Source organism: Hydra vulgaris, chromosome 08, assembly GCF_038396675.1.
Source record: "Hydra vulgaris chromosome 08, alternate assembly HydraT2T_AEP".
NCBI lineage: Eukaryota > Metazoa > Cnidaria > Hydrozoa > Anthoathecata > Hydridae > Hydra > Hydra vulgaris.
Genome location: NC_088927.1, coordinates 67,838,815 through 67,850,167, shown reverse-complemented (window position 1 = coordinate 67,850,167; position 11,353 = coordinate 67,838,815). Strand labels below are relative to the sequence as shown.

Here is an 11,353-nt window from a genome sequence, read left to right as displayed (position 1 = left end):
GTGATTTTATTCAAATTTGTGAAGCAGCTAAAAAGGATTTAGGGCCATTCTAGTATTTTATGATATAAATAAGAATTATATGTATACCCTCAAACATTTCCGCCATTTTGCTTTGATTTCCATTCGCCAACTATCTTGATAATTCTGCAATCTTTTTTCAATACATAAACAAAAACAGAGAAAAGAAAATAAACTACAAAGTATGTTACATACAGGACGCAGAACTTAAAGCAAAGAACAAACAAAAACACTTTAAAAGTTTATAGCTTTTTAAAATTAGAAACCGACGTTTTATACAAAAATATACTTTACAAAGTTCTAATAAATATACTCTTAAAATTACAATGATTTAAAAAAACATAAAAAATTACTTTACAACTTAAAGATATATAAAAATGATTTAAAAAAAAGCTTTACAAAACATTTCAGCCCTACCGCAATATTTAAATACAAAATTTTCAGTCATATCAAACATTTAAATACAAAATGTTCAGCCAAATCACAACACCTGATATTTGTGAAATCACAAATCGAAAAAAACAACAACAAACAAAAACTGTGTTATTTTACTTTGAGTTTGCATATCTTTTAGTCTAAGTGAACATTTTGTTTCAAAACATATCGTAATTTCACCATTAGGTATTGTTTATCTTGACCAACCTAAAAAATAAAAAATTAGCAGATACAAGTGTGTATATATATATATATATTTTGTAATTCACCTCCCCAAGGCCAAGAATGCCACTACAGATAAGGAAGCTACTTGTAGTTATAACCTTCTCCCAACTCTATAACACACGAACCTTGACGAACAAGGCCTCTGCGCGGAGAAACGAGTTGAGCGCGGTACTACCAGGGACGTGGATAAGTTTTTTACATTTGCTTCTACCTCACAAAAAAAGAAATTCTTCTCTCTTTATGGCCTACATAATTTACAAACAAACCTAATATTGCTCTATACCATAATAGTAAATAAATCTAATATTATTTCCTAAATAATAAAAACATTGCAACACATCTTGTTAAAACAATATCTTCCGTTTTATAATTTCTCTCTTTTCTCCTCGAAATACTGCTGCCCAACAAATGATTTACTTGATTTATTTTATATTTAGTAGTACCATATCCTTAATAATTGCAAGCAATTGCAATAATTGCATACATTTTGAATAATTGCAATAATTTGCAATAATAGAGGCTCTTGGTTGAGTAAGAACTAAAGATGGTGTCTTAATAAAAATACTCATCATGGAAAGACATTAAATCCATCTGACTACAGTCTTGTAGAAGGCCTCCTAGGCAAAGATTTAAGGGGTAAACAGATTCTATCTGTTGACTAGCCTCCCACCCCTTCTTTATCTATTAAGCTGGCGCAGATGTATTTATGATACATTGTTTCCAGTTTAGGATGTTGAGAAGTTTAAATCCGCAGACTATTCTTTTATGTGCTTTCGTTTAGCACCACTTAACTCTATCGCCTTTCTCTTTTTTCTATATCGCTTTCCTTCATCTCATGACTTCACTCTTTTCGATGTTATTTCTGATTAAATTGACCAAGAGCTTTCTCTTTATTCTTCAGCCAATATTGTTGTTGGTGACTTTAATGTTCATCACACTGAACAGCTTGAACATTAAAATCTTCATATAATCGTACCTCTTACATCTACCTTAAAGCTGACTGGGACTCTTTCCGTGATTTTCTTTGTGATAGTCCTTGGGTAGAAATCTTTCATCTTCCTACTGACAAATGGGCTTCTTACATAACTTTTTGGATTCAAGCTGGAATGGAATTTTTTATTCCCTCTCAACAATTACAAGTCAAGCCTCTCTCTTCTCCATGGTTTTCCTCACATTGTGCTGCTGAATCACCATTCGAAAAAATTACTTCTATATTTATCAGCAAAACAATTCTCCAGAAAACAAATGTCTGTTTACTATTGTTAGAAACCATTATAAAAAGACTTTGTCTAATGCCAAATCCCGCTATTCTCAGGTCACGAAATCTTGTATTCTATCTCAAAAATTAGGCTCTCGTGACTTCTAGAGAATCTTTAACAGTATCTATAATGCAAATCTGTTATTCCAACTCTCTTGTATAGTTCAGATTTTGTCACCTCACCTAAAGACAAAGCTAAATTGTTTGCTAAGAACTTCTCATCAGTACCATCTCTTGATTCCACTAGTCGTGTTCTACCTGATATTTTTTTATTTTTTATTTTTTTTTATATAATTCAACTCCCCAAGGCAGAGAGGGCCACTACAAATTCATTGCCTGATGTTTGTATCACTCCAGCTTCTGTATCTAAAGTGATTTCCTGCTTAGACTCTTCTACAGCTTGTGGTCCGGACAACATACCTATTATAGTCTTGCAGAAATGTTCTCCGGAGCATTTATACTTTCAAAACTATTTAACAAGTGCTTATCAGAGTCTTGTTTTCCAGCCTGCTGGAAAGCGGCATCTTTTATTTCTATTTTCAAAAACTCTGGAGAGCAGTCTGACTCGTCTAACTACCACCCCATTAGTCTTCTTCCTATCATAGGCAAGGTTTTTGAATCATTAGTTAACAAACACCTAATCTCTCATCTTGAAATTTACATGATGAGATGCTGAAAAAAGAAGGAAGCAGCAAAATTTTTAAAAGAAAAGATAGTGCAGCATAAACAGATATACTTAAAACATGTTAAGTATTTCTGTTTAAGGATGACAGTTAGCAAGACAATGCTAAGCTAGCAAAAAATAAGTTAGACTTACCAATTTAATTTGCTTTTTCATGAGTTCTATTTTTTTTTCACAGGAAAGTTTTTTTATTCGAAAATAGTAGGCAACAAAGCTAAATAAAAAGAAACAAATAAAAACAAAACAAAAAAAAAGAAACAAATAAAAACAAACAATAAAAAAACACAAATTTATTTTGCAAGTATTTAAAAAGTAATAAAAAAAACAAACATACAACATTAAAAATGTTATAGCAGCTATAACAGCAGCAGATGAAATCACTTTGATAAAATCACTTATTACTTTTGGTAATTTTCCCACCATGATACTGACAATATCATAAATACTGTTCATACCTCTAAAATTATAAATCATTACAAAGTACATACTGGATTTATTATAATTATGAATTAAAAATAAAAAATACTCAATTTCAACACTTATATAAGTAAAGAAAGAGACTAAAAAAGTGACACAAAAATGTAATTTTAAATAAAGCGAAAGCAATGGAACAAACATAACTCAGGAGAAAAGAAAGTCATAGAGAAGCGTAGTTAGGTGGGATAAATTAAATCTTGGAAATATTATAGAAAGTAGGGATGCATTAGGTATAGTGTCTTTCAGAAATTCTGAAGATTTCTGAAGGTGAAGAAAAAGTTGCTACTTGAATAAAAGTTTTTTTTTTTTGCATTAAGGTAACAAATTATTTTTACTTAACAGAAAAACTTATAAATAATAATAACTTTAATAATTAAAATTTTATTTGTTTTATCAGAACTGAAAGTATATGTAAAAAAACTTATAACCAAAAGAATATAAGAAAGGTATGCCTGAAAGTATAAACAACATATACCTGAAAGGGCCACATTGTGTTGAAGGTTTTAACCTAAAGAAACAATAAAATATAATAATAAACAAAAATAAAAAAATATATATTTAGTTTCTCCTTTTCTTATTTTAATTTTTTAGTTCAGAATTTATCTTTATATGGAAGTTTACCTTATTAAAAGAATGCAAAAATCTCAGAATTTATCCTTATATGGAAAGTTATCAAAGAAAATTATAAAAGTTTATCCTTATATGGAAATTCATCTTAATCTCAGAAAAGTACAGCAAAAGTTTTTTTTTTTTTAGAAAAGGCTGTTTTGATGATTTGGTTTTTTTTTTCTTTCTATGTTATTGATTTTACACTTTATTCTTATTTTACTGTTATCCCTTTTACATTTTTTTAAATGTTATCCTTTTTACATTTTTTTAAATGTTATCCTTTTTGCATCTTATTTTCGCTCTCTTACCATATAAAAGTTTTGAATTTTATCTTTCAAACTTGAAAAAAAAATTTTTTTCAGCTTACAGTTGATTTTTATAAGTTTTTTTTTTGTATTTATATTTGCAAATATTTATTTATAGTCAAAAATATTATAATTTAATGTTAGGTCAAATTTTATTTTGACTCAACCCTATTTGACCATTCTTGAACATCAAACAGATCAGTATTCTGAGTTCATAGAAAACAAGGTTATAAAGCAATAATTTTTAGATTTTTTAACCATTAAAAATCAATAACAAGTGTCAAATAAGTATTGCCACAAAAAAAAATCTCATCACTTGTTTACCAAGTAGAAAACAGGACTAAGTGTTGCCTGAAAAAAAAAGCATGGTTGTTTAAAAATGAACTTTACCAACATGTACAAACCTTGAACAAATGTTTTTATTTAAAATTTATGTTTAAAAAAAATAATTGTGCTAACTTTTATTTGACACGTAACATAATTATGTCAACATAATTATGTCAACATAATTATGTCAACATAATTATATCAACATAATTAAATTTGATCTTCTACAGATTTTTTTGTTTGTGAACAGCTTTTTAGGAATTAGATTTTTATATTAGTTTTGTGTCACTTTAAATGATTTATAAGGCTTAAGGATCAAAATTATTGTTTTATCTGACAATAGGTGTTTGGTCATTATAAAAACTTACTTGTTAGTGCTCATAATAATGTAGCCAGTCACTATGACAACAAAAACTAGCATCATAAAAAGCAGTACCAAAAATACTAAATTCATTTTTCTTGCTTTGAAAGGACGCATCGTGGGTCTGCAGTTATGAATAAGGCTAAACTAAAAATAATTTTTGAAAATAAAAAAGAAAATAACTTTGATAAAATAAATGTTTCACAAAAAAACTTCCTTTACCTTTTTTGCATAGAATGTTATTATCAGCTTTAGAACAACAATGACAGGTAAAAGAGGACAATGAAAGGTACCCAGCCTAAACAATAATAACATAATAGTTGGAACAATAAAATTTCTTTTTGAAAGAATTCCAATTTTTTCCAAATCTCTAAAAAATATTTGCGAGGTATTACTAGAAAGTTATTTAAAAAATTTTTTAAATTGTTTATTGTTTGTTTTAATTTCTTTTGTTTTGTTTTTGTTTATTTCTAATAGTCTAATTTGTGAACTGTACCATTATAATTGTAAATTGTGACATTATATTGTGAATTGTGAAATCATAACTGTAAATTGGGCGATTCTAAGTGAAAACATCCAGAGCATGCAATCCTAAGCTTTAGATTTTGCTGATTTTTACACTACTCAAAGATTTTAACTAAATATGAACATCCCCGAAAATCATTCCAAACAGTTTCAAAGATATAACAATTTTAACTTTGCCTTGAACCAACGAAAATTTTTAAAAATTGGTCTTTTGGTCTTTGTTTCCCTTCTGTGTGCAATGGCAAGCTAAAAATATGCAAATTTACATATTTTGAGGTAAGGAATCTAAAAAAAACAACTTAAAATATTTAAAAATAAATACAACACCTGAAATTTCAACTTTTATTGCAATTTTACTAGGGCAAGTTTAATTACAAAAATGCCGATGTAGCTTAATTTTTTTTTTAAAGATGTCATTCTGAATAGTTTAGTTAAAATTGATTCAAAGAATTGAAGAGTGGTCTTTTCGTAAACAGAAAAAAATATATGGTCAAATTTACTTACACTTGTTATTTATAAACAGGAATTATAAAAAACCAAAGAAAAAAAAAAGTGGTACTCTTAGGTGCTTAATACATGAAAGTTGATGTTTATTAATTTTTGGAAAATCTTAACACCCACCCTGAGCTTATTATAAGACCCTTCTATCAATTAATTAAATTTTACTTGTTATGAACAAAAAAACTGTATCTCATAACTCAAAAAAATTTTTAGGTTATTATATTCTAATTTTTGAAACTAGTTTAGGTCTTCAAAATTAGAAAATACAAACTCACAGAAATAAAAATAAAAATTCCTACCCACCTGTTTATAAAGACCCCCTTCCTTATTTCCCTTTATTTATTACATCTGGATAAAAATTCCCACCCATCCTAATATCTCCACCCCACCTTGTATTAAGCACCTAAGAGTAACTTGACAATGAAACTGAAGCAGTTTCAACCATATCAAATTGTTACTTTAGTTGTTGTTGACTCTTTCTGTTTTATTGGTATTGGTTTTCTTCTTATAAAATTCAATCCTAAATTTCAAAAATTTATTAAAATTTTACAGGGGGAGAAGTTGAATTATAAAAATTCAAATGTATAGGCTCAATTTTTTTTTCAAAATTTGTCTCAAATAATTTGGTTAGAGTTTTCACAATGAATTGGATTGTGGTCTTTCCTTAAACAGAAATAAAAAACATTGTCAAATGTACATCATTAGATGACATTAGATGGCATTAGAATGAAAATACTTATAAATGTACATCAAAAGATAAATTTAATAAAAACACTTATAATCATAATTTGATTTTTTTAATGTTTCTAAATAATTTATTAAATATTTATTACTAAACAAGTTTAGAACTAAATTATTTATAATAATTAATAAAATTGTTTTTTTATCAACCAGTTAAAAATCAATGGACAACAATTGGTTGATTATTGGTAAAAAATATCATTATTTCTTAAAGTTGTTTACTTTCTGCCTTTCATTATTTTATCAATTTATATATTTTACAACAAGTTTTAAAATAGAGCATTTCTTATTTTATTAAATTTAGCATTTAATAGTTTATAAAATTTAGCCTAAAAGGTAATTCATAATTAGAATGATTATTCTGACAATAAATATGTAGGAGATATGAACAACTTTCTGTTTTTAAAAATATTTTAAAACAAACAGTTCTCACCACAAATGGTAAGGGACTTCCTACTAAACAAAATACTGCAATAATGGCAAGTGTTATTGCTATTTTAGGAGGTGATATTTCTAATTTTACATAAACTTCTTCAATAAGAGTCTAACATAAGATACAAGCTGCTCCATCAGGTTTTTGTTATAATGTGTCCAATAATTTAATGTATTTATTTCATTAATTAGACGGATGTTAAGTAAACTTTTGTAATCTAATAAACTTTCTGTATTTTGATAACTTCATTAATTAGATGGACGTTAAGTAAACTTTTGTAATCTAATAAATCTTATGTATTTTGATAACATCATTAGAGACAGACGTTAAGTAAACTTTTGTAATCTGATAAACTTCCTATATTTTGATAACTTCATTAATTAAACTGACATTAAATTTTTTTTTGTAAATCATGCACACATTTGGAATTAAAATGAGTGGACTTAAAAATGGAATTAAAATCATGCACACATTTAGAATTAGAATTAATCAGAAAATTCAAAACAAAATTAAGGTATACCTCCTTTTAAAAATTTTGATCTTCCCATCAGCAAGCGCTAAAATTTTATTTATTTTTAATAATATAATATTTTTAATACTATACTACATATACATTTTTTGTGTTTAACTATATTAAACATATTTTGCAGATAAGCAATAATATTTTTAGTTTGTGTTTTCAATAAAATACAGAAAGAGAAAGAATAAAAAGAAAACATTGCAAAAAGAATAAAACAAAACCAAACAGCTACTACCAAAGCCTATATTTACATTTTATGACATACAAACTGCTTAATTACATTTTATGACATACAAATTACTTAATTACAAACTTTGTTTTATAATGATCCTAAAATCCCAGAAAATTTTTGGGATTAATCCCAGGATTTTGGGATGAGCAACTTGTATGGAATCCCAGGATTTCAGGATCCTGGGATTGCCATTCGTATCATTATTATTGTTTACAGTTGTAGAGGAAGTTGTAACTAAAAGAGGAGAAATGATTATAAAACATACTGGTCACTTTTAATTTAGCATAATAAACTTGCTAAACTTTTAACAATAGAAAAATTAAGTTTAATATTATAGTCCAAATGTAATAAATGGAGAGGGGGAATGAGTGGAAGGGGGATGGATAATGAAGGAAGGAAGGATGGGGGGAGTCTTAATAAACAGGTGGGTGGGAATTTTTGTTTTTATTTCTATTTGTTTAATTATGATACAATTTTTATGTTCATAACAAGTAAAATTTAATAAACGAAGAGGGAGTCTTAATAAGCTAAGGGTGGGCGTGAAATAAGCTCAGGGTGGGAGTCTTAATAAGCTAAGGGTGGGAGTCTTAATAAGCTAAGGGTGGGCGTGAAAATTTTCCAAAAATTAACATCAACTTCCGTGTATAAAGCACTTAAGAGTACCACCTTTTATTAACCTTTGGTTTTATAATTCCTGTTTTATAAGTAACAAATTTAAGTAAATTTGACCATGTATTTTTTTCTGTTTAAGAAAAGACCGCCCTCCAACTCTTTGTAAAATTCTAAATAAACAATTCAAGATGACATCTTGAGAAAAAAAAATTTGGCTACATCGACATTTTTGTAATTAAACTCGCCCCAGTAAAACTGCAATTAAGGTTAAAATTTTAGGTGTTAAATTTACTTTTAAATATTTTAAGTTGTTTTATTGGATTCCTTGCCTCAAAATATGTAAGTGTACCTATTTTCATTTTTTTTTTCATCGCACACAGAACAGAAATAAAGACCAAATTACAATTGTGAACTGTGGCATTACAATTGCGAATTATGACATTGCAGTTGTAAATTGTGGCATTACAATTGTAAATTGTGACATTACAATTGTGAATTGTTACCTTACAATTGTTAATTATGACATTACAATTGTGAGTTATGACATTACAATTGTGAATTATGACATTACAATTGTGAATTGTGGCATTTCAATTATAAATTGTGAGATTACAACTGTAAATTTTGACTTTACAATTGTAAATTGTGACATTACTATTGTAGATTGTGACATTACAATTGTGAACTGTGACATTACATTTGTGAATTATGACATTACAATTGTGAATTATGACACTACAATTGTGAATTATGACATGTGTATTATGACAATTATATCAATTGTGAATTATGACATGAAATATGATATGTGAACTGTGACATTGCAACTGTGATTGTGATTTTACAATAAATTTTTTGACTTGGCTATTTATTTATTAGTATTATGAGGACTCACCTGAAAAGTACTTAAACCGCTTATAAAAGCTGAATTGCAGAAATTAAACAAAAAGTAATAAATAAATTTAATTTAAGACCATCAATTTAGGACCATCAATTTAGGACTAGATTAAAATGATTTAGATGTTTTACAAATAAAGTTCCTAATATTACAATATTGCTTCCATTCAACAATTCTGGTTGTAAAATATTGCTTCAGCACTTCTATGTCATATTTTAATTAAAAAATAGATAACAAAATTCTGTCTAACCGCAAATTCTGTGGTTGTTAAACTTCTGGAACTTAATTTGATGTGAAATTGTATAAAATAAGTCATCTGTTAATGTATCATTAAATTCAAAGTATTATAAAGATCATTGAAATAAAGTGAAGTGGCCGATATATATAATATAGATAATTTTACAAACACACCACACATAAATATATATTTATTTTAATGGTGATAATTTTGAAATACTTAAACAACTTCATGTTGCCCATTTCTGGTAAGGGTCCGTCCATGACATTAAATATTTTTCGGTGTCCATTTAGTTCGTTTAAAAAAATGTTGGATTTACATAAAACTGCCCCCTCCCCCTTTGCCAAGAATTTCCTGCTCAAACTATTTCTAGTTTGTTCTATAAATTTTAATTTTGTTTGTTGTTTTGTTTTTTATACCATCTTAATTGACATTTGCAGTAGCTAGTCACTGCACTGTAGCCTGGCAATTGTGTTTGTGTGGTGTTTAAATTTATCTTGGTAGCTCTAATCTATTGACCTTAATTGTTTTAGTTTTTTATTCTGTTAAATCTGTTATTTGAAATTTTAGATTTAGCCCTAAATAAATTGCCTTTTTTTTTTTAATTTGTGCCAGACGAAACTAGCCTAACAAAACTGTATGCATAGTTCTTAGTTTAAGAAGCTAATGAAAAAAATACATAATGAAAAAAATCATTTATGTAACATCTATATCTGGTTAAAATAACATTATTATTATTATTATACTACATCTGGTTAAAATAACACATTTGTATTTAATAATTTTTTCTTGATTTTATTAATCTTAAAAAAATCATGTAGTTATTCTTAATATAATTGAAAGTATATAACTAAATCTGTGGTATCCACAGATGTAGTTGCACAGATGTACTTTTAGCACAGACATTATTAGACAATGAAATTCCAGATGTTGTTGTTATTATGTTATATTAATAGATGTTATTATACCTCATTATATTTACATGTTGTTGGGCAGTTGTTTTTAAACATTAGCAAAGTTATTAGCAAAAACTGATGTTGTTGCAAATAACTTTTCCTCTAATTCAACTCTTGAATCTAAGGTCCACACTTTTTCTGTAATTCTAAAGTCGCGCTAAATTTATCTTTTGAATAGTATGATCCTTGCTCTCTTGCGCGGAGATTTTATTCAAGATAAAACGCTTTTGAATTTAAATTACTTTAAATCTCTGTGTGGAAACCAATACTATTTTAAAGTTATATTTAGTTGCATTTACTCAACGGAAAAAATACATTACAGTAAATTTACCTTTAAACTAAATCCAAACAACTAGTTAATTACAGTAACCTGCAGTAACTCAACTATTAAATTTACTTTATATACTCTAAGACAAGCAAAAATTAGCAATATAAACGTTTCTATTTACATCTTAAATAATGTCAACACATAATATAAGCTTTTAACTAAAAATTATTTTAACAAGAAATCTCGAATAGAATATAAAAAACGCGATACCATTTTTTAATATTTTATTTAAGGCGATATCAGGATCAAACATTTTCAATAAATACAAAAAAGTTGCTTTTTGTAATTTTATTTAAAAATAGTAAAAATAGTTAAAAATTAGTCTTCTAAAATTCTTTTGTTCAAATAATTTTGCGATTGAAATTTGAAATTAAAAAAAAAAAATTGGAAAAATTAAAAAAAATTTTAACGCTCAATAGTTATAAACTTAAGCAGCGGCATCTTTACCCAGGCTGTAATACATAGCAAAGCTAGAATTATTGTTGGAAGTTAAACAGTAACAATGTCAGATTTAGAACATAATGCAAGTGAGAAAGAAAGTCTTATTTAAATCGTGAACATTTTGAATAGTTAACTATATTATGTTTCTTATAAATAGTTTTAAAAGTATAAAAAAACATTCTATTACAAACATTAAACCAGTGATTACAAAAGGTTAAAAAAAAATTAAAT

The 11,353-nt window shown here is 27.0% G+C and overlaps 1 protein-coding gene across 5 annotated transcripts in view; it reads right to left on the bottom strand.

Moving 5' to 3' along the window:
- Positions 1–251: 251 nt before the first annotated feature.
- The window catches only part of LOC136084083 (transmembrane channel-like protein 7), a 97,666-nt gene continuing 86,564 nt past the window's right edge, over positions 252–11,353 (bottom strand). For all 5 annotated transcript variants that reach the window (XM_065804222.1, XM_065804223.1, XM_065804224.1 and 2 more), the window contains exons 14-19: positions 4,920–4,995; positions 4,705–4,844; positions 3,571–3,603; positions 2,953–3,075; positions 2,754–2,832; positions 252–660 (exon numbers count right to left, since the gene is read on the bottom strand). In XM_065804222.1, coding sequence (XP_065660294.1) covers positions 589–660; positions 2,754–2,832; positions 2,953–3,075; positions 3,571–3,603; positions 4,705–4,844; positions 4,920–4,995 — 523 coding nt within the window. In that variant the 3' untranslated portion in view covers positions 252–588. The remainder of the gene's footprint in view (positions 661–2,753; positions 2,833–2,952; positions 3,076–3,570; positions 3,604–4,704; positions 4,845–4,919; positions 4,996–11,353) is intronic.